The sequence below is a fragment of the Alosa alosa genome, chromosome 4 (assembly GCF_017589495.1).
Source record: "Alosa alosa isolate M-15738 ecotype Scorff River chromosome 4, AALO_Geno_1.1, whole genome shotgun sequence".
Classification (NCBI taxonomy): domain Eukaryota; kingdom Metazoa; phylum Chordata; class Actinopteri; order Clupeiformes; family Clupeidae; genus Alosa; species Alosa alosa.
Window position 1 is genome coordinate 5,741,849 of NC_063192.1, and position 26,730 is coordinate 5,768,578.

At 41.8% G+C, this 26,730-nt stretch overlaps 2 protein-coding genes across 2 annotated transcripts; one reads left to right on the top strand and one right to left on the bottom strand.

Moving 5' to 3' along the window:
• Positions 1 to 1,561: 1,561 nt before the first annotated feature.
• Positions 1,562 to 9,963, bottom strand: ndnl2 (necdin-like 2). Its single transcript, XM_048240206.1, has 11 exons — positions 9,877 to 9,963; positions 9,475 to 9,535; positions 9,213 to 9,338; positions 8,957 to 9,020; positions 8,635 to 8,714; positions 8,228 to 8,322; positions 7,042 to 7,121; positions 3,611 to 3,653; positions 3,428 to 3,490; positions 2,643 to 2,757; positions 1,562 to 1,925 (listed from the first exon to the last, which is right to left on the bottom strand). The coding sequence occupies exons 2-11, from the start codon at positions 9,520 to 9,522 to the stop codon at positions 1,848 to 1,850; spliced, it is 792 nt and encodes a 263-aa protein (XP_048096163.1). The 5' UTR covers positions 9,523 to 9,535; positions 9,877 to 9,963; the 3' UTR covers positions 1,562 to 1,847.
• A 3,311-nt stretch (positions 9,964 to 13,274) lies between these two features.
• On the top strand, positions 13,275 to 26,553 carry LOC125293193 (inter-alpha-trypsin inhibitor heavy chain H6-like). Its single transcript, XM_048240940.1, has 12 exons — positions 13,275 to 13,435; positions 14,861 to 15,015; positions 18,093 to 18,203; positions 20,252 to 20,490; positions 21,002 to 21,165; positions 21,897 to 22,182; positions 22,476 to 22,719; positions 23,132 to 23,730; positions 24,035 to 24,076; positions 24,170 to 24,283; positions 24,506 to 24,889; positions 25,471 to 26,553. The coding sequence occupies exons 1-12, from the start codon at positions 13,328 to 13,330 to the stop codon at positions 25,725 to 25,727; spliced, it is 2,703 nt and encodes a 900-aa protein (XP_048096897.1). The 5' UTR covers positions 13,275 to 13,327; the 3' UTR covers positions 25,728 to 26,553.
• The last annotated feature ends 177 nt before the right edge of the window (positions 26,554 to 26,730 follow it).

The window sequence follows — 26,730 nt, forward strand, 5'->3', positions numbered from 1 at the left end:
TGGTTAAACATATTGCTCACTATGGCTTGTAGTTTCAGGAACTTCCAACATGCTCAGTATGTTTAAAGTTCAGCAAATACTGAAATGTCAACAGCTAACCCTAATGGACTTCATATATTTACGTTTCTACATAAACATAAGGTCAAGCAATGCCAATTGGACTTAACCATATTTAGTAACTGAAGCACTTTAGTGTATTAGTTCCTTTGTTGCCACTCACAAGAGAACCTCAGGACCATCTCTAATAAATCCCAGGTTGGAAGAGGATAAAATCACCTAGATATGCGAATTATGATGCTGGTCAGTAGAGGTTCAGCCTTTGCCTATCACATTTGATCTTCTTTTTTTTTACCATGAAACAAAACAAATACTTAGTGGACTAGTGCAAGTCATGTATAAAAACCACACCATGACTTAACTGTGGTAAAAGAACTGTATCTCTCCTGACCTCGATCAAGCACACACACAAGTGTATGCAGTATGTACTGTACACACTTGCACACAAAAACACACATTTGGACATATGACATTAATGTGAAATGTTATATTATGTGCACTGTCCTGTACATGTATATTGTGAAAATAATTCCCTCCTCCAAGGCCTGCTATAGATTTAGCAAGTCTTGTGTTCAGAGATTATATCAAAGCCATAAATATGCTATATACTCCTGATGTGATGAAAGTCTATTCAAAGAGTTTATCTCCGGTTACCAACAGCCATCCTTCAGTACGAGCTTGACTAGTTATTTTAATCCTCTCCTAACGGTGCTACGTAGACGTGGTTGTTCGGTCTCATGGATGCCATCTCAAGTATAGGAATGTTTCTTCACACACACACACACACACACACACACAACACACAGTCAACACACACACACACACACACACTCATGGATGCCATCTCAAGTATAGGAACGTTTCTTCACACACACACACACACACACACACACACACACACTCATGGATGCCATCTCAAACAATGCCATCTCCAAGTCTCAGGATGCCAGCGTTTCTTGATTTTATTTTTGTGCCTCTCCCAAAAAAAAAAAAAAAAAATCAAAGCCATCTCGTCAACAAAACACACCTGTGATAAATAAATATATATACACACACACTATAGTGTGAAATAGCAAACCAATGTTTTTTTCCTGAACAATCTGATATGATGTGTCCCGACAGTGCGTGCTGTGAGTTCTTCTGACTGTAGTTCTAGCATCTGTAATGGTCAGAGTTTTTGCAGAGCACAGACATCTAGATAAGCATCAGTGCAAGTAAGGTCATGTGATGATACGGAATGAGGGTCTGGATTCTGTAAGCACGTCCTGGCGAAACAACTATGTGCACCGAGGGAAATGCATGTTTATCAAAACTCGCTGCTGTTTTTCTCTAAAACACGTCTAAATTCTAGTAGCCTCTGTTGAGCAGGGGCCGGATATTTCACCCATATGGCAGCTGAGAGACAACAGAGGGACGCTAACAAAAACCATCCCCTGGACGGGAAGAGAGAATGGGTTTATTGTGCAATTTACTGTGATAGAAAAGCAATGATATGTAAAGAGAATTTTTAAAAAATATTTTTTATTTTTGTTGGCACAAACAAAATAAAACTATGAAGCAATATTTCCATCTCTGGGTCTCTATTCTAAGCAGTTTCAGTTGTACGGTTTAATTTTAATTTTGTATGAATATTTATTTCCTTTTAAAAACAAACCACATGTAGCTTATTTCAATATACAGTAAATTATAAAACAAATGAACACCTGTACAAAATATATACAAACAAATGTATAAAACTGTAATTAAAAACTAAGGCTTCCACGCACACATAGTCCTCCCATTTGCTCGCTCTATCTTTGGCTTTGGCTTTCTGCCGCCATGGCCTCCCTATACTGTTGGGTCCAACTCTGGGGGTCTTGCTCAAACAGCTGTGAAGAGGACAAGATCATGTCAGGGCATCCCTCTCACTTAAACAAACCCTTTCATACATACCGTACATACACATAAATACACACACACACACACACAAACTATACATTATACAATTTAGCTAATGTATTTAACTACATGGACAGTCCCCACTGGAGCGACTCAGCAGGATTAAAGGGGTGGTTCAGGATTTTGGACATAGGACCTCATTTCCAAGCTAGCAAGTGTGATTTATCAGTGGAGACCGTTTTCAACACGTTTCATCCAATCCTTTGAGTTGCAGAGTTAACAAACAGACATTTACATCGATAGTCTGCCATTATAATTTATTTGACTCGGGTGTACTGTGGAGTGGCTAAGTGTTTTTAGTGACAGGCTAACACATACTGTTAACTTGTGCTAGCCTAGCACCTGTGAACTCTGCAACTAGAAGAACTGGATGAAACGTGTTGAAAACGGTCTACACTGATAAATATCACACTTGCTAACCTGGAAATGAGGTCCTATGTCCAAAATCCTGAACCACCCCTTTAAGGGCCTTGCTCAGTGGCACAATGGGACCACAACCTTCCACTTGGAAGGCGAGGTCCCTGACTACCATCATCCTTGGCAATTATGCTTTCTGGTATACCAGTTCTGAGGCATCCAAATTTCAATAATGTACACATTATTTGTACTTTTCACATAGGAGGATACATGCTAAAAAATAGACTCACCTCTCCCACGATCTCCAGAAGCTTCTTCTTGGCCACTTCCTTCTCAGCACGGACACCCCAGCGAAACTCACACTCTACTGGTTCAGTGTGGGGGATTCTCACATACTCCAGATATCTTTAAAAAAAAAAAAAAAAAAAAAAGAAGCATGCACACACACACACGTGTTAGCCTTGCAACGTGTGAAATCATCACTCCAGATTCCTTACAAATGACACCAACTTGTGCTGGTGACGTATGTGAGAAATCCACTCACTACTTTACCAAATATAGTTTTACTGTACAACTGTCTGTTAATAATATTATATGAAACAAAAGTGTCCTTAATGTTAGGTCAGGGTTGCACCAGACACTTGCTTGGGAATGCCTGGCTTTAGGGACTGACCACTTGTTCATCTATGGTGTGGTATAAACCGTCTGTCTATGGTCTGAGAGACAGCAGCTCTGAACACACCAAGCCTCAGGCAGGATTTGAACCTATGACTTGTGACTCTCTACCTGTCTCAGGTCACCTGTATTACCATGCTGAGCTATTGTAATACCCCTACTGACTTGATGCCAACCTGAGCCATCAAGGTTAGGTACTGTGAGGGGGATGGGAGCTGGGAAGTGTGATAGCACCTCATTCACAGGTGCTGACACATTATGTGTGACTGGGGGTGTAGAAGCCCCTGGTGAGGTATTAAAGAAATGTACTGTAGGTACCAATGGTACCAAAACAAACCCCAGGTAAACAAAAGCAAAACATATTAACATTTCTTCAAATGTTTGCCAAGGTTGGACTTACTTCTGTCGTACAAACTCATCGGTCACCAACTTCTTCACATCTCCAAAGATGTCGTGCCTCTCTCTGGGGATGTTGAAAACAAATAGTGAGTATGGGACTTCTGGATGGTCATTAATGCTCCACAGTTCCTCAAAGGTCTGGACTGTCACTAGTGACCACTGGAGACACAATGCATGATCTTACCCAGCATCCACCCTCAGCTTCTTCAGGAAATTCCACACAAGTGCTGGAAAAGTAAAATGAACAACACCCCAATTCATTAAATTTGCCTGAGAGAAAACACACACACACACACACACACACACACACACACACACACACACACACACACACACACACACACACACACACTTTGCATCCATCATAAACTATTTAACTATTCTAATTACTTAGGGGGCAGCCTTGGCCTACTGGTTAGGGCTTTGGGCTTGTAACCGAAGGGTTGCCGGTTCAATCCCTGACCAGTAAGAAAAATGTGGGTGGGGAAAGTGGTTGAGCACTGCTCTCCTATGCCCACATCCACCGCTGAAGTGCCCTTGAGCAAGGCCCCTAACTGCTCCCCAAGCACCGCTGTAGCAGGCAGCTCACTGCTCCGGGTTAGTGTGTGCTAGGGCTTTGACTCCGAACTTCGTTAGACTATTCGAATATAATTCGATTATTTTAAAAATTAAAGATATTCGAACAAATTTTAGGGATCTCTTAACATTCGAACCTGTAGCCTATGGAGATAATTTCTATAAATGCATTTGGTTGTAAACGTTGTTTTCAATTCAGATTCCGAGGTTTTTTTCATGCCTGGTGAAGTAAAATCGTGAGCTCATTAGCAAGGCTATTATTGGTCATCTGGGCTCCTGTAGGGGACGTTAGCATCCTGGCTGGTTTGCGCTTAGTGAGCCCACACCAGGGACGGATTAAACAAATATGGGCCCCTGTGCACAATATCAAAAAAGCCGCCCCCCCTGGCGGGCGCGTTTGCGCATGCGCGTGACGTGCGCTTGCAGCCAGCGCTTCTCCCTTTGCTGTCGCTGTGCAGGCTGGTGCACAATCACACAATGAAAATGTAGTAGTCTACATTATGTCATATTATAACTCAGGCCCACACAGAAATGAATTCCAGCAGCTGTTTTTATTATTAGGCTGTAATCTCCCTTTGCTGTCCAAACAGTCTACAGCAACATTTTTCACTAAACGGACCGGACACAGTTGTCATATCTGACGGACCGGTAGCAGGGACGTTGATAGTATTTTGTGAGAGCTGGTGTTGATCATATTACAGGGGGTTCGGGGGTGTCTCCCCCAGGAAAATTTCGAAATTCTGGCTGTTAAATATACCCTTTTAATGCAGTTTGGAAGGGGCATACAAACTTTAACAGAGCAAGCAGGGCCCGTTTTCTGTCTGACTCAGGTGACGTGAACATTGGCTACCTGCATGATAAGGTTTTCACTTCACTGCTGCTTGACACTACCCTGGAAATCCAGAGTTCTCGCGAGAGCACAATTTGAATTGTCTTAATCTGAAAGATTCCAGGGTCTGGTTTACCAGGCTAGCTTGACACTACCTTGCATGGAGACATATTTTACGTTAACAGTGGAGATGTTAGCAAAACAATAGCGTTTGGTAAATGGAGATGCAGATCATCTCCCTAATTAATTTCTTTGCGCAACAGCCCACATTATGCGCTCACTCCAGCGAGACGAGTGAAATAAGTGTAGGCCTGTCGGTCATCGGTAGCCTGGGTGTTCCCATGCTGCCTTGCGCGCGATTTGATTCACGCTGCTAAGGCAGCCTGGAGACCATGGAGCAAATTTTCGCCTGAGATAGGGAACCAATCACAGAACAGGGGGGAAAGCAAGACGATGATGAGCTATGCACAGACGCATTTGATAGACATCCGTGGCACCCAATAAACGGATCTGGGCATTTTTTTCAAATACGAGAAAATGAACGTTTGGTTCCCAGACCACGTCTCATTGAGAAGTGGTGGCGCTAGCCAGGCTAGGTCATCGGCATCGCCATAGTCTATTTGCTACGCTATAAGCTACTGTTAGGCCAAAAAGTCGCGATTTATTAGGCTATCCAATCGCTAGGGACGCGTCTAGATTTCTAGGCTAATCGCTATGCTGTTTTCATGAACATTGCAGGAATGCACTTCATTCACCTACCCACGAGTGGGTCAGTTTCACTTTCGCAAACACGCATACACATTGAATGAGCACTCATAGCCTACCACTTCCACCCAATGTTATGCCTCTATTTTTTTATGAATTAAGAAGTATTTATTGATCAGGAAAACATTTAGTTTATTTTTAGTTTATTACAGAAGCACCGGGCATAATCTAGCCTAAATTCATGGCATTCTTTTTTTTAAATCCGAGGGCCCCCATTGGCTGAGGGCCCCTGTACACGTGCACACTTAGCACAAGCCATGATCCGTCCCTGGCTCACACATAGACATAATAGACACTTTTATTTTAAACTTAACCTTCCTCTGATTTTAATCACCTCAGTTATCAATCAAAGCAAACAGGGAAAAGAAATGGCAACACAATCATGAAAAACACTCAAATAAATAAATGTGCAGATAAGTCTGAATGAAAAGCAGCACTGGTTGAAGCCTGGAAATATTGTAAACAAAGGTTATCTTAATTTGCGATAGTTTATCATAGTCTGGTTAGACTGTTTCCCTACGTGTGTTTAAGTTTCAAATGAATACTTTTTCCCTCCTTGGGACAGGCCCATTTGAGTCTTGGAAAATACTTTTCCATTTGCATCGGGATTGAGATGATTAGAACTTTTGATGATTAGAACAGTTTTGAACAAATTCGTGCAGCGTGCTAATGATGCTAACCGGATTTAATAGCAATTTAGCCAGTCGTCTTGCACGATTAATGTTTGGATTACATGTGCATGCTGAGGAGGGATGTGCCTGTTGAGAGGGAGAGAGAGAGAGAGTGCACGGGGCAAGGAGAGTCTGTTGAGGTAGGCCTACTTCTATCGCCTACTCTGGTAGAGTTTGACATACTACAATGCAAGATATATTTAGCCTATATTTATTTATGGACAACGTAAGGCAGGAGGTGTATGTTGATTTTAATTATGAATGTTCTATCAAACTTATTTTTTATTGATATCGATTACATGTCTATTGCGATACATATCGCTATCGTTTTATCGCCCAGCCCTATGCTCAATAATAACAATTTTAACACACGCATAAATACTCAGCCTTTCGTGCACGTAGTCTATTGACAGATACACTGCCCTCTGGTGGACAGAACATATAGAACTTAAGTTTGATACCAATATCGGTCTTACTGAAGACATTTAATGGTTAAAATATTATTAATACATATTCGAATTTTAATATTAATAAACAAACAAACTTCGAATATGATTTTTGGCCAAAAGTCAAAGCCCTAGTGTGTGCTTCACCTCACTGTGTGCCTTTCACTAATTCACGGATTGGGATAAATGCAGAGACCAAATTTCCTTCACGGGATCAAAAGAGTATATATACTTATACTATACTTATAAACATGAACCAACAAATACAAAAGTGCAGATGTCACACTCAATCAACAAAAAAAACAACTGAAAAAAATGAGAGGCCAACCTTCCTTGACAACTCCGCCCTTCATGAAGATGACACTGAGGATAGTGAAGAGGAGGCCGTATTTGGGGTTTCCGGGGATCCTGGGAATGTCACACACAGCGAGTTCAAACATATCGTCTCAGGCTTTTACTCAGACAAGTTTCAACACATTCTCACTCGTTTTTGTTACACACACACATACACAATAGATCTCGCATGCTTTTTAAGTCTCCTCCCATTAAAACGTCACACTCTAAATCCACGGTATTAACAGTACAAGTGCATCTAAAAAAATGTATGTCATGGAAAAGTCCATTGCCTTGCACAGACTGAGAGATTAAAGGCTCAGTAAACCATTGCCGGTGTTTTGACTAAATTAGCTGATTAGCTGGTTCAACTCAGGTCGACATTTCTGTATCATAAATTCTTTACTGTAATATTTTAAGATTCTGGATTTTTTTATTTCCATGAGTTGTAAACTGTAATCATCAAGATTAGAACAATCAAGATTAAAACAAAACAAAAAAAGGCTTGAGATATTTTACTGTGTGTGTGCTGAATGTAGATTCTATGAAAAGTTTCACTTTTTGAACTAATTTACAGGAAAAAAGAAAACTTTTCCATAATGTTCTAATTTTTTGAGATGCACCTGTATATGAATGTGAAGCATTTATGGAAAGCATCAAAAATATTTTTCAAGAAACACGGAGGCTGTGTGAACTGGTGCCCACATCAACAAAAAATGTTTCTTGCAGCAATAAATAGATGATCATGGATGGTATTCAAAGTTTCAAAAGCTTCGAAGTTTTTGTGGAAAAAGAGACCTGAATATTTTAAAATCTTTTCAGCTTGATAAACTTTTAAAGTGAGTTTTTTGGGTGTAAGGTAGGTTGGGTTAGTCTGTCTGAAGAGTGAGTGACTGCATTATTTAGGAAGCAACCATGTTAACAATACATGTTGTGACCAGTAAACAGCATCTGATGGATCTAATTTGGGCACTGCTGGTGTAGTTGGGGAACTCGGCTTCCAAGTGGAAGCAAGAAAGTTTTCGGTTCAATTCCCGGCTGCCACCATTGTGCCCCTGACCAAAGCACTAAAACCCGGAGTTGTTCCCGAGGGACTGTCCCTGAAATTGCTCACCAAGACGATGTGAATAAGAGTCTCAGCTAAACACTCAAACAAATAAATAATTTCTAGTTTCACCTACAGGCAGACTGGCTCTTCAGCCACAGACTCCAGTTTGTTGATGAGGATGTACACATGGCTTTTAGGGTCGATCTCCACCAGCTTCAGTCCAAACACCTGAACAGAGGAAAGCCACCCATCAATTACTGACAAAGAATACTCCAAGTCAACAGGTCAAGAAATCTAATGTGCATTGACATGATTCTAACTTGGTTATACAGACTGTTGTGCCTTACTTGTCGCATTAAGATGGTCTTTTTACTTATATAGTAGTTATGTATAAACTATCTGTCGGTAGTTGAACTGTGAACTGTAAACATTTAAACACCTTAAAACTTATATTATGTCTACAACATTAATTTAAACTTAAATTGGGTCAAAGTGCGTTTCCGTGCGTTTACTTTGATATTACTGAATAGGACACCCCACCTGCTCGAAAGTACGGCAGACACGCTTCATGATCTCTGCATACATAGCCCTGTATTCCTTGATGACATGCTTTGCTATGTCTGGAAAACAGAGTAGGGACAATGGTGAGGAGGAGCACATTAAATTAAATTCAGTCTGAAACAGAACAAGGTGTTAAGAAGTATATAAGTAAATGCAGACGTGAAGGGATGGCTGCACACAGAACAGTAACAACCACCTACAGACACATGAAGGTGATACATGTCCCAGATGACAGTCTTGATCAAGTGTCCGTTTTGACAGTGCTATCTTCATGAAATTAGATTAAATTGATTCAACTGACCTGCTCTTCGTATGGGCACCTTCTTCTGGTCCTTTATTAGAATAAACTGGACGACCTCTGCTACCTTTAATGATAATACAAAAAAAGACAAACTGTAAAGAGAGATATTGGATGCAACATATCAAAAAGAAAAACAGTAAATAATCATTATTTCTTGGAAGAACTGACTGTAAGGACTAAGAGCTACCTTGCAGTTTTGTGATAATGGTGTGATGACACTATGCTGAAACCTCTAAGAACCGTAATGAGGACTCACTTTGCGGTCAACCTGGACCGGAGTAAAGTTCTCTCGTGCCCGCTGGACTTGAGTTGAAGTTAGCTGGGTGAATGACACATCCTCCTCGTCATCCGACTCTACCTCTGCTTGTTGTGAGCGCGGCAACTGATTCCAACACAATTAAATAAGTCAGCCATATTTCCATATCGGCATGCACTGCAGGCTAAACAACAATTGATAGGTTATTACACAGACACAGCAAGGGGTTTAATGCAGCCTCCTCGTATGAGGCAGGTCTTACATTTGGTGCTTTGTTTTGGGAGGCCGAGAGCCTCTTCCTCTGTGACATCGTGCCCAAACACCTTAAGAGAAAACAAACGTTAACGTTACCGTTAATGTATTTGCCCACCCAAGTCAACCAGTGCGCTTACACAACATCTCAATTATGTTCATCTTGATCATGCCGTGTTGTATGCAACATGTAACATGAACGTTAACGTCAGATCAAAATGTGTGTTTAGTTAACTTACCTAACGTTAGGCTACTTCCCTTTTGTTGTCATGTAATGTTAGCAACATCTAGTTAATTATGAGCTCAATCTTAGCTATGCTGATAATCAACACCAACACAACATACTCGTTAAACTAAAATATACAGTTATATAAAAATGCAACATTATTGTAAAACAGTTTCCAACACTCACCAGCTAGCCTGTCAGCTAACTTCCCGCTTGATTCTGAAACGACGCTCTAAAATGACGTAGGAAGATGCATGTCAGCCCTAAAACCAAACAAAGATTGTTAAGGCGGAGCAAGATGTTTTTTATCAGGAGCCACTTCCGGGAACCCGGATCGCACGAGGGGGGGGGTCAAAATCCCCCTTTATGCAGAGCAGAGGCAGCGACTGCTCCATTGAAGTCTATGGGCATAGCTCAGAATTTCACCACATATGCTAAGGTCTTGGTTCTATAGACTTAGGAATGTGAATTTTGGGCATGTTTTCATGATCCTCAAACCCTTCTGAACATTTCAGGTACATTTTTAGCATTTTTGAGCATTCCAGTCTGGAGAAAATCAACCTTATATCAGGTGTGCGCCGGTTATTTATGCAGCTGCTGTTGGCCGGTTGCAACGTACGCTCGTCAATACGTCATCGACACGCTTCTGATGCTACCAGGTCAATAAGCCTATGAACATGTTATAATTTAGCCCCTCTGTGCCAGTGACTGGACGTAATTATAAGCATAGATAAAAAATGAAAAAAAAAAAGGTGTTCGATTATGTTGCACAAATTGAACATCTCAGTTGAAGCCTAGTTGGGCACAGAAGTCAGAAGTGGGAAAGATTTTAGAACCTAGATTAGGCCAGTCTCTCAGGCCTACCCGCCTTTCATCTGAGTTTACAGTGCAAGTAAATACAATTTTTTACACAAAAACGTTCGTTCCCATACATGTTCAAAGCCACCACGACACAAATGTTTGCGCAGTGAAATGAACGCATGTTGTCTACAAACTTGCGCCTTATTTGGTCCGTAGCCTTAACTTTAAATGTAACATGCCTTATTTCGTGGACAGAATGACTTTCGTGTGACGAAATACATATATTCATTACGAAACCATGTTACATCGTAACGCCTTTTGTCCACGGAATGCACAAATTGGTTCATTGTGTCCACGAAACACTGAAGAGAGCACATCATTTCGTGGACGAAATTGACTGGTGGCCTTTTCCTTTCGTGGACATAATGTTGAATGCAGTATTCACTGCCGTAGACGAAATGTTTGGTCAAAAGTAATTCTGTCTGTAAATACGGAATGCACGCATCATTCTGTCCTATTTCAATTTCCACAGAATTATTGTTCTGTTACAGAAGGCATTCCGTCCACGCAAGTTACTTAACAACTTACGAAATGCATTCAGTGACATATGCTTTCATTATGTGGACGAAATGCATAAAATAATCACGAAATCAGTTTTGTGACTTGCTACATTTCGTGAGTCAGCAGTTTACGGAATTAATTATGTGTCACGGTCACGGTCACGGTCACTCGCGCCTCCCGTTATTCACAGATCTGCGTGAAATGTATTGCAACTTTTCGCCAGGAGGTGACAGTTTAAGTCCGCTGTAGCATTGCCGGTAAACGGGACAGCTGGCTGCATTCAGAGGCTTTGCAACGACAGTGTGATTGGCAATCCGCGAACCAGTGCCAGGCCGTGCTGGACCTAGCCTAGGTCCGCGAAAAGCAACTGCATAGGCTTTCTCTGAATTATCTATGGTCTATGATCTTCAAACTATGAGCCTCTTCTACGAGTAGATTGCTGGTCTACTGGACCACGAATTTAGGCTAGATTAGGTCATGCCCGGTGCTTCTGTCTTTTATTTTGTGGCACAACTGCTGGAACAGTGGACCGAAAGAAAAGGAAACTAAATGTTTCCCTGATCAATGCATATGCCTACTTCTTAATTCATCAAATATATAGAGGCATAACATTAGCCTATGTGGTAGTGGTAGGCGTGAGTGCTCATTCAAAGTCTATGCGTGTCTGTGCAAGTGAAACTGACAAACTCGTGGGCTAAGCAACGATATTTAAAACAATGAATGAAGTGGATTCCTGTAATGTTCATGAAAACAGTATAGCGATTGGATGGCCTAATAAATCGCGACTTTGTAGGCCTAACAGTAGGCCTAGTTTATCGTCTCGCTGGAGTGCGCGCATAATAGGCCTAATCGCTATGCCTACTTGCCCGTCCAAATAAAGGGCTTTCCTTTGTTTCACGGAGCTCTGACTAACTTGAAGTGGCCACTTCTAAATGATAGCTACCCACTGGCTAATTCATTCCGCAAACTGCTGACTCACGAAATGTATTTTAGCAGGTCACAAAACTGATTTCGTGATTCTATTATACATTTCGTCCATGTAATGAAATTATCGTGACACATAATTCATTCTGTAAACTGCTGACTCACGAAATGTATTGTAGCAGGTCACAAAACTGATTTCGTGATTCTGTTATGCATTTCGTCCACATAATGGAATTATCATGACATGGGTAGAGTGGGGGAAAACGCCCACCTTAAGGAATGTGATATTACTGTGAAACAAAAAGCTAAATATATGTAGAATTGCTATCCTAGTTTTGAGTGACAATGTCATGAATTATAAACCAAATATTAATTAGTATTTTACCAACAACAAAAAATGTGCAAAAGGGGTGTTTTGCCCCAGCGGTGGGGTAAAATGCCCCCACCCTTTCAAAGCAATGCCCCTCATACATTAATAGCAAAACCAAAAGTAAACAACTAAAGTAAACAAAATCTATTGTGGAGCAATAAAATATAATCAATAAATTGATTCCAAGCTACTATATTTGATCAATATATTGGCAATATCCAACTTTGTTTTAGTGACTGCTGAAAATTAGAACACTTGCCTAAAAATCCATTTTTCTTTTGTTTTCTTGAAGTGCAGAGCATGCATCCATTTTATGGTGTGTACTTGTACATTACCATTGTCAACATAGTGCATAGAAATAAAAACAACAACATTTTACTTCATCTAGTGATTAGTTTGTGAAATATAGGAGGGCGTTTTCCCCCACTATACCCTAATTCATTCCGTAAACTGCTGACTCACGAAATATATTGCAGCAGGTCACAAAACTGATTTCGTGATTCTCTTATGCATTTCGTCCACGTAATGAAATGACCGTGACACATAATTCATTCTGTAAACTGCTGACTCACGAAATATTGTATCAGGTCACAAAACTGAAAAGGCCACCAGTCAATTTCGTCCACGAAATGGTGTGCTCTCTTCAGTGTTTCGTGGACACAATGCAAACCAATTTGTGCATTCAGTGGACAAAAGGCGTCGTAATGAATATATGTATTTTGTCACACGAAAGTCATTCTGTCCACGAAATAAGGCATGTTACATTTGGCGCCCCATATCACTTAGGCTACTACCTACTGTATTTTCAAACAGACTGATACAAAAACTTCCCTCAAGTTTGAGCAACACTGACACGCCTCCTTCCCGACAAAACATGCCACTGCCAGTAAGTTAACAGCCTACATCAAAGCTCATGCATGCGTATAAAGAACCTGACCAGTCGCTGTACACAACTAAAGATTGAATGAATATTCGGATACCATGGGGCTCGGTTGGGCAGTCACTCTTGCGTCTTCGTTTTGTGTTTTATATACCTGCGTAAACTTAGTGGAGCACGCAGGGGCGAACAGGCATGTCAGATCCACAAAGGTAAGTCTGGAATCCACAATCAGCAACAGATTTAAGCTATACGCTATAAATAATGGACTTACTAATAGGCCTACAGATGTAGGGGCGTCCGGGTAGGTTGTAATACTTTTTTCTTTACCACCTGTAACTATGCTAATTTTTGAGCTACAATCCTGTATCCTTTTTTTTCTCTCAAAATACCCACATTTGTGTAGGTTACTTCATATAGAACCAACTCAATTTTTCTACAAGAAAATCACAGACCTTGATGTAGAATACAAGGTGATCGTTGTTACAACCTACCCCACTACCATTGTAACATAGGCAAAAGACAGAAAAAGAGGCCACCATGCAAAATGTGGGGCATTGAAATAGGTCTATGAACACAAGAAAACATTGTATTTTTTTTGTTATTTTGTTTTCCTTTGACTAGAACCAAAGTAGCTGTATGCGTAGCCTACATTTTTGTAGGCTATGAGATGTGTCACGTGTGTATGGGTTTGTGAGTGTGTGTGTTTCTCTGTGTAAATTTGACTCAATATAGCATGTTGCACAGAACTTGTACTATCTGCCAGTGTTAATAATTACATCTGACAAAAACAATGCCAGGGAAATTACAGTGTAATGTCTTAAATCATTTAAAGTCATCTGGAAAGGAGGATGCATTTTCCAAGTGAGGTGTGGGAAAGGTCAACCCTCCCCCCACCCCCCAATAGCCTACTGAAGCATTCTTTAAAAAATTTCAAATCTAGCAATTGTACTAATTCGAAAACATGTGGGGTGGATTGTAACACAACCTACCCCTACCACCGTCAACCATATCTTGCTGTATAGGCTAGGCCTAGTGCTTTGGTTTATGCTTGGATGAAATGCATCATTTTTTACCTCAGAGACATTTAATATCATATGAGGCATGTGGTTTCATCTTCAATTGTAAAAGTGCTAAACAAAATAAAGCCTCAGTGAAACATTTTACTTTCTTATGTCAAAATAGTTTTTCCTCTGTAAAATTATAATGGATGTCCTTCTAGGCATAAAAATCACCATGTGTGATAGTGTGTAATTGTGCAAATGCTAATGCGATCACATGTCTTATTCCTGTTTTGTGGAAATGGTGGTGTTACAACTCACACCATGTTACAACCATACCCGGTCTTCAATATTGCAATTACATCCAGGTACAAATGTGTAGGCCCACAACTAAGAGACTTATGAGCGTCTGCCTTCCATCAACATAACCTATCCACGCGGCCACAGTCTTCTGTGATTTCGTGAAGGAATTATGTAGGTCGACCTAGGCCAGCAAACATGGAATTCAGTGAAAGCTTATGACATGTTTACATTTTATGTTGTTAACTGGACACTCTTACTCCACTGAAAAGAAAGAAAAAAAAGTCATAATGTAAGTTGTAATGCCTAATTTCATGTTCACATCTGGTCCCACAGCTGGAAACCACAGATTTCCACGTGAAGAGGACTGTGGTGTCCAGGTACGCACGCACCACCGTCATCAGCACTGTCTTCAATCAGCTGCCTCAGGCCACAGAAGCCACCTTTGAAGTGGACCTGCCTCCCACTGCCTTCATATCCAACTTTACAATGTAAGTTGTTGTGATTGAGCGGACTGCCAACTCTGATAATGCACACAGCTCCAGCCTCCTGGTGCATGTTTAGGCATGCTGATGGATATCAGATGTAGTCTTTCTTCTAGGAACAAAAGATTTAGATCGATAGTAGATGCTTTATTCATCCCAAGGGAAATTGTAGGCATCCAGTAGCTTAGACATAGCCTAGAAATCTAGAGGGCTAGTCTAGCAACTCTCCGTTGGCTTGTGAGCTCGAAAAAATTAAACTTCTATCTGGCCAATCAAATCGTGCACGAGTCGTTAGGCGGGCTTAACATAATGATTGATGGCAGAGTTGTAACGGTTTGGCTTGAATTCCCTGCTACGTGAAAACAAATAAGATAATGTTGCTTTTGGCGAACAGTGTGACACGAGTTAAGCTTTTATTAAGTTGGCAAAAGTTTGAAGTTTTCAAAAGAGAGAATTTGAAAGACAACCGATTATCCCGCCCCTCGGACTGAGCACTGCGAGCGGTGAGTGCCCAGACCCTACATTTTAATGTGGGTCTGGCTCGTCAGGCTAGCTTAGACAACCATAACACAACAAACACACATAAACACATATATCTCACATACATAAAAATTAAAAAAAGAGTTAAAAATGTGTGAAGTGGTTACACAGGTCTGGTATGGACTGACCATGTGATGCAACAACCATGATAAGGTGCTATAGAGTGCAATGGTGGTAGTGCAAAAGTGAACAGTGCAGGGATTAAACAGTGCAATAGCTTTGCTTATTATTACATATTAACTATGACTATAAAAATACAAAAATGGAAACATAATAGAATTGTTTGACAAACAAGAACAAAATAATATACTTTAAGAACAATATATAACAGTGAATAAGTTCTAAGATGTAGATGTTGTGACCACAGTCCATTGTGTAGGTGGGCTAATAGCCTGTAAGACAGTCAGGTATACAGCAGACAAAGTGATATAAACGTAGGGGCTCCGGGACAATGGAGAGACAGACTTTGGTCAAGAAGCTGAAAAATGTAATGTAATGTAAAAAGTTTATAAACTCCCCTCCACTTTTGTGTGGTATTGACGAGTTGGATGGCCCTGGGAACAAAGGACCTCCTCAACCTGTTGAGCATGACAGTGAAAGAAGTATGCCACTGAACATGCTCCTCTGTTTAATGAACGTGCTGTGTAGTGGGTGGCGGTCATTGTCCATGATGGCCAGCATCCTGCTCATGGTCCGTTTCTCTGCAGTTGTTGCGAGTGACTCCAGCTCAATGCCAACAACAGAGCCAGCTTTCCGTACCAGCCTGTTCAGTCGCCCAGTGTCCCTCTTCTTAATGCTGCTTTCCCAGCATGCCACAGCATAAAAAAGGGCACTGGCAATGACCGACTGTTAAAACATCCAGAGGAGCTTACTGCAGACATCGAATGATCGCAGCCTCAGGAAGTAAAGCCGACAATGCCCTTTCCGATACAGTGCATCTGTGTTGGCTGACCAGTCTAGTTTATTGTCCATGTGTACCCCAGGTCAGGACCCCTTCAATGGAGACTGACAGCATATGTGGCTTAGATCTCCTGAAATCCACCACCAACTCCTTGGTCTTTGTTGCATTCAGCTGCAGATGGTTGAGCCTGCACCATTGCACAAAGCCATCCACCAGGTTCCTGTTCTTGTCCTCCTGTCCATCCCTGATACACCCCACAATTGCAGTGTCGACCGAAAACTTCTGCATGATGTGACTGAAGTCAGAAGTGTACAGGGTGAACAGGAACGGTGAAAGCCCAGTCCCCTGTAGCGCTCCAGTGCTGCTGATCACAGTGAGATGCAGTCCTTCAGCCTGACAAACTGGGGTCTCTCCGTCAGGTAGTCTGTGATCCAGGATACCAGGTGAGCATCAACCCCCCATCTGCACAAGCTTGTCTTTCAATCTGACAGGCTGAATGGTGTTAAAGACGCTGGAGAAATCAAAGAACATGATTCACACAGCACTTTTCCCCTTGTCCAGATAAGATTGCACTCTGTGCAGTAGGTATGATGGCATCCTCCACACTCACCTTATCCTGGTATGCAAACTGGAGCCGGTTGAGTGAGTGGTTGACCTGGGGTCTGTGGATGTGAAGTAGCAGTCGCTCCATTGTCTTCATCATGTGTGATGTTAGAGCGATTGGCCTAGTCATTTAGCTCACTGGGATGTGGCTTCTTAGGAACTAGGATGATGTCTTCCACAGTGCTGGTACCTTCCCCAGTCAGAGGCTCAGGTTGAAGACATGCTGCAGAGGCTCCCCCAGTTCCACTGACATGACATGACATGATGTCCTTAACATCGCTGGTGATCGAAGGCTTATTATTTGGAAAGCAGCGTACAGTTCTTGTGGGAACTACAATGTCCATACAGAAATGTAGGTAGTCAGTAGTGCAGTGTGTGACCCCCCCTCAATATCATCACCATGTGATTCCTGCAGCACATTCCAGTCTGTCGACTCGAAGCAGTCCCTCAGGACCCCCCTCTGCCTCAGGAGACCATTTCCTGAAGGAGCGTGTGGTGGTTGGTTGTCTGCGGACGGACGATTGGAATGTATTGTGGTTGTAGGAAGACCAGGTTGTGATCTGCTCTCCCCAGCGGTGGCAGTGAAGTGGCTGTGTATGCATACTGTGTAGGACAATTAACAAACTGATAAAAGGCAGACAGGGTTGAGTTCAGTGTTATATTCCAGTTAGCTTGGCTGCTTGGCTCTCTTAGGAATGTTTTTGCGTGAGCAAAGACTGAATTGATGGTCACTGTAATGGATGCCATTCCTTGGGCCTGAAGCTCTTAATGTCTGTGAAAGAGGTCTTTGTGCATTTGCACGGCATATAAACACACATATAAACACACAGACAGACACACACACACACACACACACACACACACACACACACACACACACACACACACACACACACACACTGTAGTCATCATGTAGCCATGAAAATGTCTACCAGAAAATTGACACTGATTGCATCTCAGCAGAAACAATCATTGATAGTTGCCTGTTGGCGAACTGTGAGTCCTCCTAATTTTTAATTCATATCCATTACTTCTTTAGCACCTCTGATGGAAAGGATTATGTGTCTCAAGTCAAGCAAAAACAGGTTGCCAAAAAAATCTACGATGATGCCAAGAAGAAAGGGCAAACGGCAGGACTGGTGGCAACAAGGTGAGCAATTGATGTTACAAAGCCTATCATGTAAAGGTCGTGGATTAATGACTTGTTATGTTGACATGTTGTCACTTGCCATGCCAAACAAGTTGTTTTCATGCGCATACTGTGCTCAGAGCAGGTCCTATAAGACTACAAGTCAACAAAAGTTCCATGGTCTACTCCCCTTTCAGACCTGCACCCTTTGCGTTCTAGGTGGATATTTTATTGCCTATATGCCACACACCTCCTTTTTCAGCCAGCACAAACATTTCCAATGGACCATCACCAATATTGTTTTAGTGTACCTGTTTACACGGACCCGGTTGTGTGTTACACCTAGTGAATGAACATGTTACAGTTTTTCTCAGTCGCTTTGGTACATTTCTCGGATCATCCTCGACATTTGCAAAACAGTAAGTGCTTTCCTCAATGCCACAAATTCTCATCCACATCACACTGAATATCATCTTGCTTGACATGTTATGACAACTTGTTCAACCATTTTGCATGTAAAGACTTATGCTATGAACTAATGCCTAAATGTTGTGGGGGGTGAGACTATTCAACAGAGACCCATTATAATACATTTTGATCAACATGACATAAGCAATTGATAATGTAGGAAACCGGAGAGAATTGTACATAAACATTTGCATGGATATACCAAAGCATTTGCAACTTTTTCAAGGAAATGAGAAACTGTTTTTCTGATGTGCACAGATGACACAATGGTGTGAAGATTGAATGAACAGGTAGTTTTGAGAATTTCAATTCTGATCTGAGAAATGTACCAAAGCGACTGAGAAAAACTGTAAAATGCTGAAGGATTTATGCGTGTGTCGAAGTTGAATAATGAGTTACCCTGTTGGACATAAACAAGGTATTTAGTGTCGGAGTGAACATGAAAGGAGGAGGATATAGCAGAAGATGCCATTACTGATGCATGTAGAACAAGGGAACACACATTCAGAACAACACAAACAAGACAAGCAGCGGGGTGTACTACGAATCTCGATTAGTGGGTTAGCGAGGTATGTTGGGCTCAAAGCCATGCTATGCTGTGACACGAAAGTTGATCTGTTTTAGGGTCGCTATATCACCATGGTATCTTATGCTGTCAACCAAACCTGATCGGGAGGAGGTTATGTGCTAAGTTATAGCTCAAATCGTGTAATCTACCGCACGCTGACCAATCAATTGTCTTAAAAACGAAGTTCTCTCACGTGTAGGATTCTGTCATATATCTGACAGGTGGAGCTCCGCCTCTACTAACATTTTCGATCTCGAATGTGCTTTAATAGTGCTGTGCGTGCAAATATCCCACTATGGACGTGCATACCATACAACATCTGATGACAATTGATTTATTTGATGTTATAGGTTAGACACAAAAAATTACCGCAGTGTAGATTGAGCTATCGCTCATGAATGCGGAAGTAATTGTTTTTAAATAGAGGCAGTCTTGTGCGTCTCCACGTTTCACGATTGGCCAACGTCATCCCAACACCGAGAATGTGCACAGATCTGAGCTGAAAGCCTAGTTTGACAAATATATCACATAACTGCAATCGTAGTATCACTTAACGTATACCCCTGAGTCAAGGCGTCAAGCCTCGATATGTCTACATAGCCTAGATATGTCTAACGTGCTTCGTAGTATACCCCACTGGTCATTCTAAACTCAGTGTCCAGTGCACCCTGAGCCTGGGGCCCAGTCCACTTAACCGATTACACACACATGTACACCTGTGAATCTGGGAATATGACAAGTAACTCCATTCTTAGGGGTAAGAATGTGAAGAGTAAAGTCCAAGTTAGTTTTACGCCAGTTTTGTTTTGTAAGAAATGCCTGAAAATATATCTATTTGTGATTGATTTTAAGAGCATATCTTAAATTCACCAAAAAAAATTAGCCATTCTGATTCGCCCATACTGAGTGTGTGTGTGTGTGTGTGTGTGTGTGTGTGTGTGTGCGTGTGCGCATGTACACGCATGAATGTGTTGTCAGTAATCTCAGGATCTGTTCTGAACTCTTTGATGTGTGTAAAAACTCTGCTCCTTAGGAAAGAGTTTTCGGACAAATTCAGCATTGCGGTCAGCGTGCCCCCTGGTAAGCATCTCTCATTCAAGCTGTCCTTCGAGCAGCTGCTTGCTCGGACATTGGGCCGCTACGAGCTGGTCCTGGGCCTGAGACCTGGCCGGCCGGTCCAGAATCTCACAGTGGACGTGTCCATCATTGAGCGCACTGGGATCAGTTTTGTACGTGTGCTGCCTCTCCGAACTGGGTCCAATGCCCTGGGAGGTGGGTTTTTATGTTGACGTTACGGTATGTTTACGTTTGTGTTTGTGTTTCTTGGCCAACGGTTTTGTCCAAAGTGATTTATTACAATAAACATTACATTACAATAATTAATTGGTTAATAGTTTATAGTTAATTAATAGTTTCCATGGGGTCTGACATTTAATAACATGAATTTTAGGCCTTAAAAAGTACATTAAAGTATTGAGCACTAGGTCTTAAGCACATTTAGGTAGATCTTAATTATGTTAACACTCATTTCACATCTTAATTTCCGTCATTTGAAAACAAACAAAATACCTTGAATGCCCTGTAGGCCACACATGAATGTCATTTCTTAGTCAGTCAGACCTTCATTAGTGTTAAAATCTATAGAAATACAATGACCAAAACAACCTTTTTAAAAGCATAACTTCTAATGACTTTTGCTAGAGTGCAGCTTTGAAGTCAAATGACCAAATTATCCATTTATTAATCCAAATGAACTGACAACCCCACTGTTTCCCCACATCAGAAACTACCCCCCCTCCCTCTACACTGTTGGAACGGACAGGTCCTACGAGAGCCCAAGTGTTCTACAGCCCCACCATACAGCAACAGAATAGCTTAAGGGGTCTCAATGCAGACTTTGTCATCGAGTACGACGTCATCCTCACCAACCTAATTGGGGATGTGCAGGTAAAATGGTATGGTGTGCACCATCATTTGTTATTTTAACTCTTTATTTTTCCATATTTCAACAACGTTTGCAGAATGCACTAACATACAGTGCAATCTTGAGCCCCCACACAGAACAAACGAGTGCAATTAGCAAAGGCTACATAATTGGAGACGGCTCTATCTACGGCTCTGACTACATCTGGCTTCTGGCATCATCTACTGGCTGTTTGCAGAACAACATGCATTATTAAAAATCTGTTTTATTGAATAGTATTAATGTAACGGACCCTCCTGTACATTTTGAATGTACAGTGTAATTCTAATATTCCTATTTTTATTCTATAGTTTCCACATCATTTTTATATGCATTACTTGATATATTTTAAAAACAAAGAAGGTACCTAGCTCCTCCACCCTCCAGGACTATGTGTTGTCCCTCAGCATACATGACTGAACTTATCAATAAAACCAAACACAGCTGATTTAGCTCATAGAGTATCAGAATGCACTGACTTAAATTCGCTGTTCTGAATGGTTAAGTTGTATGGAGTATTAACCATGGTAAAGCAGTGTAGCAGCAGGCGTGTATTCCATAACTCTTATGACAACACGATTACGTAATTAAAGGTGTACCCTTTCACCCGTTCTCGTGAAAGATATTTGAGCTCAACTGCCAATAAAAATGTGCCACTCTTTCCTGAACAGCAGCGCGGGAAACTTGTTTTCCTCAACACCTGTTTTCCTTTCAGGTGTACGATGGATACTTTGTGCACTACTTCGCTCCTCGAGAACTGCCAGTCGTGCCGAAGGAAGTGATCTTTGTCATCGACGTGAGCGGATCAATGTCTGGGCCAAAACTCGCTCAGACTAAGGAGGCCATGGACACCATACTGACTGACTTACGGAGCCACGATCACTTCAACATTCTCACCTTCCACTCCAAAGTGGACGTCTGGCAAAACCATACGGTTCCAGCCACAGAAGACAACATCAAGCGTGCCAGAGCATTTGTGAGGGAAATGAAGGTCAAGGGTTGTAAGTGCCACTGTCTGTTAGATCATCTCAACAACAAGCTCATCTTTACTTACTGTAAATGTCAATGTGTGATGCAATATCAACATTGTGAGAATGTATGATATACACAATCAACATCAGCATTATGTGCACTGTGAGGATGTGAATATGTATATCATCAATATCAACACATATGCATTTACTTTATTAAATATATATTGTTAAATACTAAAGCTTTGCAAGGATATGGGAATCAGAGGTGGATAAAAATGCTGTTTTTGTGTCACTCTCTCCTGCATCATGGTCAACACCAGCCACAAACATCAACGATGCCCTGGTGAAAGCAGGGAGGCTCCTGCAGCGCTCCTCTCAGTCAGACACTCGGCTGGTCCCTATGGTGATCTTCTTGACCGACGGATCAGCCAATGAGGGTGTGACCAATAAAGACCAGATGCGAAAGAACGCGAAAAAGGCGCTTGGGTCCACCGCCCTGTTTGGGCTGGCTTTTGGCGACAGGGCCGACTACGACCTTCTTCGACAGCTCTCTATGGAAAACAGGTATCTATCATTCAAAGATATCTATTTAGGCAATAAGCCCCGAGAGGCCGTAGGTTACACTGATTCTACAACAGTTAAGGGGCGTTGTTAGGCACGAGTGGCTTATTGCTTTTCTAAAGCTGTTACTATAAATACCTGGCAAAGTTTCATAAAGTAAAGGCACAGCAACTAGAATCTGAATGGTTGCCAAGCAACGTCGAGACGCATCTACTTTAACTTTTTTATCAAGTTATGGTAGCGCAGTAATATAGAACGAAATGCGGTCAAGGTGTATGTTTATGCTGCATTTTACGATGGCATTGAACGTGATTCAGTAAAGGACCGGAACTATCAGTTTAAGAACAATCAATTTATCATTCAATTAAAGTAAATTGTCCAGTGAGTGACTGATGATAAATGTTCATGCAAACAGGGGTGTGGCTCGGAGAGTGTATACGGATTCCAAAGCAATCCTCCAGCTTAAAGGCTTCTACGACGAGGTAGCCAGCCCACTCCTCTCCGATGTCCAACTGAGCTACAGTGATGACCAGGCCTATGATGTGACCCGCTCCCTATTCCCCAACTACTTCCAAGGCTCTGAGCTGGTGGTGGCAGGCAGGGTGCATCCAGGAGTGAATGACCTTGGCGTGACTTTGAACGCCTTTGACACCAAGAAGCACCTGACCGTGGAAAACAGCATTCCCATCTCCGATGTGGGCAAACCAGGCGACCTTGATCCTGGCGAAAGCTCTCAGCTCGACCAGGAGGAAATCTCCGGGTTTGTGCAGCGCCTGTGGGCGTACTTCACCATTAAAGAGCTGCTCCTGACCGCCGAAAACACCAGCAACGCATCCACCCGTGCCCTGCTGGAGCAGAACGCCACCAGCCTCTCTCTGAAGTATAACTTTGTCACACCAGTCACCTCGCTGGTGGTGGTCAAGCCGGACGTGGAGGAAGACACAGAGGCGCTGCCACCAGCAGACTCTCCTCCCCCAGAAAGCAAATCCAGTCAATCCAAGTCAAGCAGTCATAGTGAGTCTCTTCAGGGCTGAAGTGGGGATTATCTGCCGTGTCTGGATCATTCAAAATCTTAAACATGTCCAATTCAGTAAAGTCAAATCAATACATTTACATCACTTCTGAAATATTTGAAGAAATCTATGGTTCGAAGGATGATGGCTATTTAAAATGTTTAACATCTATAGGTTATTCGGTCATAATTAAAGGTTTAAGTCTGTCTTAGCTATTCGTAAACATGTCAGCATTTCATTTCAGATATTGAGGCTTTCACTGTCCTGATGTGGTGATCTCAAACTATTTGATATTTCCAACATAGGTTCCCGCAGAGCTCATTCCTCAAGATCCTTTTCCTCCTCAGGTATGTCAGAATAATGTCTGCAAGATCTTTGCCACAGCTGTTCGTTTTTCTTTTTTTTAAATCTACTTTTTCATTGCTGTTTCATATTTACAGCGTATGGCGACCCACATTTCCTGGTGCACCTGCCACAACTGGAGGCGAATCTCTGTTTCACCATCGACGGCCATGCTAACGATGTCCTACGCCTTGTGGAAGACACTGAAAAAGGTATATCGCTCTCCTAGTCTAGTCTCACACAGACCGAGAAATATTACATATGTCATTTTGAAATTACTGTACTAAATTACATTAACCAAATACTGTATTATAATTATGCATACATCTGGAGCATTGGATCATTGGCTTGGAAACAAATGGGTGAAATACTGATGTACATGGAATTGCAACAGTCCGATTCAGCCTTGGCCTCCTGTTGTTAATGTTGCTCAGGCATTACCGTCGACGGCCATCTGATGTGGGCTCCATCTGACGTGGACCACGAAGACCTGGAGCGCACCTACTTGGACCAGATCGTGGTGTCCAGGAGTGGACCCAAGGCAGTGGTAGTCACGGTGACCCTGAACTCGGTGAACATCTCCAGCCATGGGCGTCCAGACAGAACCCTTCGCACCGATGTCATGGGTTCCATCCGTGTCCAGGACTTCCGGGTGGAACTGGACGAGCATCTCCGCTGCTGGGTGGATCTGGGTCAGGGTGTGAGCTTCCTGCTTCTATTTCATCATTACAAACACCCAAACTACATGCAGCTGGACCACCTGGGCTTCTACATCGCCATGGGAGATGGGCTCTCTGTGCGGACTGAAGGACTTCTTGGTAGGGGAAATAAATATTCGTTATTTCTGCCCTGTTAATGGATTGGAGGGATAAAGGTATAGATTTTGACCATAGCAGCATACTGTTAAATGCTGCTGCCTTCAATGAGAGGATGCAAGAAGTTATTTTGGAATGCAGAAACAATTACGCCAATACCTTTAATAACAGACTTACTTACGTAAGATACCTCTGTGCAATGTAATATGTCCAAGGTATACTGTTAAGAGTACAGTGATAGTTGTCATAAGCATTTATATTGAAACAGTAAGAAAAATTAATATAACAGGATCTATGTATATTGTTACTGTTCCATGCTTGAATTCAAATGATTATGGGCCAGATGACCATCTAATTAATTGATAAAAACACCCCTCCCTTTAGACTTTTAGAACTATTAAGTTTCAGTATTTGGCAGGAGCTTTTGTATAAAGCAACCTTGTAAACATTTAACAAGACTAGAAAATGACAACATCCGTTACAAATTAAGGATTGTGCATAATGCAACCAAATGTGCTGTTGTCGTTAAAGTTGTTTCCGTCACCGAACTTACACAGTGAGTTTATTTGTTTGCCCTCGAATAGGCCAGTTCCTGCACGCTGATATTATGATCGAGGAAACAGAGAAGACAGGACACCTACGCAGGGCCAAGGCCAGAGGTCACAGTGCTCCACTAGCCTTTGGGACGCTGCAGAGAGGTGAAGCGCAGGTCCCTGTTACCTTGAAGAGGAAGATGATAAAGGACACGGTGAGGAAACCCCATGCGGGACTCTGCTGGGAAGTGAGCCAAGCCAATGTGGACAAGATCTTGGCCAAGCCCTATCAGGCTTATGTACAGTGATGGCCACTCTCATCACTCCACATGCCAAGTGTGCCTGTGTGTGTGTGGTCGTACGCATGATGGCTCTCTTTTATACTGTTCATCATACACCTATCTACACCTCAGTGGACTTACGAATTGAAGTTACAAATCATCAATCGGTTGTTTATTCAGTGGAATGGACGGAGCATTAAGCTCTTCCATAGTAAAGCCCTGGACAAAAATAAATGCGGAGAAGGGGCCAAAGTTGGGTGGAGCGGTGGCAACGTCACCAACTGGGTCAACCCGGGTCCGATTCCCACCATTGTGAGTCTGTGACGCTTTGGACAAAAGTGTCTGCTAAATATAATTTAACTTCAGATTTACTGTGCATTACAGGTTTAGAAAGCTAAACCCACTTGTGCACTTAGACTAAATGGCTTAATGAAAATGCAGTATGAAGTATGGCATTGTTATCTGAAATCCCATAAATAATCTTTTTATAATTGCCATATAAAAGTGTCACTTGAGTTCATTACACTAGATAATGAGACCAGAACTCAGAAGTGGTCCTTATGCTTATTTGGTGCCTATTATGGACCACATTTGTGCATTTTCTTAGGTTGCTTCATGGGTACCATCACAGATACAAAGGGTCTGAGTTTATGTGTCAAAGGTCAAAAATATAAATTGTGATAAACTAATGTTTTTTTTAAAGTGAGGTATATATTTTATTATAACTGGTTGTGTTAACGACTTGGAAATGCATTTCACATTTCCACATTAAGAAACTGTAACTAAAGAATCACATACTACTAAAAAGAATATGTTAAAACTCAAACAAAATAAATACACAACTATAAGAGTCTGTCATGTGCCTTTTTATTTTTTAATATTTTTATTTTCATATTTCTGTTTGATGTACTTTGTTGTACAGGACATTAGGTACTGTTCACACACCGTACTAGTGTTCTAGCCAGAACCATGAGCCATCTAGTCATCAGTCCATAATGGTTGGGAAAGTTTTAAGGATAGGTTGTGTTGT

Bases quoted from the DNA above. Each gene is read 5' to 3' on its own strand.
- LOC125293193 (XM_048240940.1), top strand. From the start codon at position 13,328: ATGGGGCTCGGTTGGGCAGTCACTCTTGCGTCTTCGTTTTGTGTTTTA. The intron at 18,204-20,251 runs GTGAGCAATTGA...TCTGCTCCTTAG, and splicing joins GCAGGACTGGTGGCAACAAG to GAAAGAGTTTTCGGACAAAT. The intron at 24,284-24,505 runs GTATATCGCTCT...AATGTTGCTCAG, and splicing joins TGTGGAAGACACTGAAAAAG to GCATTACCGTCGACGGCCAT.
- ndnl2 (XM_048240206.1), bottom strand. From the start codon at position 9,522: ATGTCACAGAGGAAGAGGCTCTCGGCCTCCCAAAACAAAGCACCAAAT. The intron at 2,758-3,427 runs GTAAGTCCAACC...TTTTTTTTAAAG, and splicing joins GATGAGTTTGTACGACAGAA to ATATCTGGAGTATGTGAGAA. The intron at 1,926-2,642 runs GTGAGTCTATTT...TCCTCTTCACAG, and splicing joins TTCTGGAGATCGTGGGAGAG to CTGTTTGAGCAAGACCCCCA.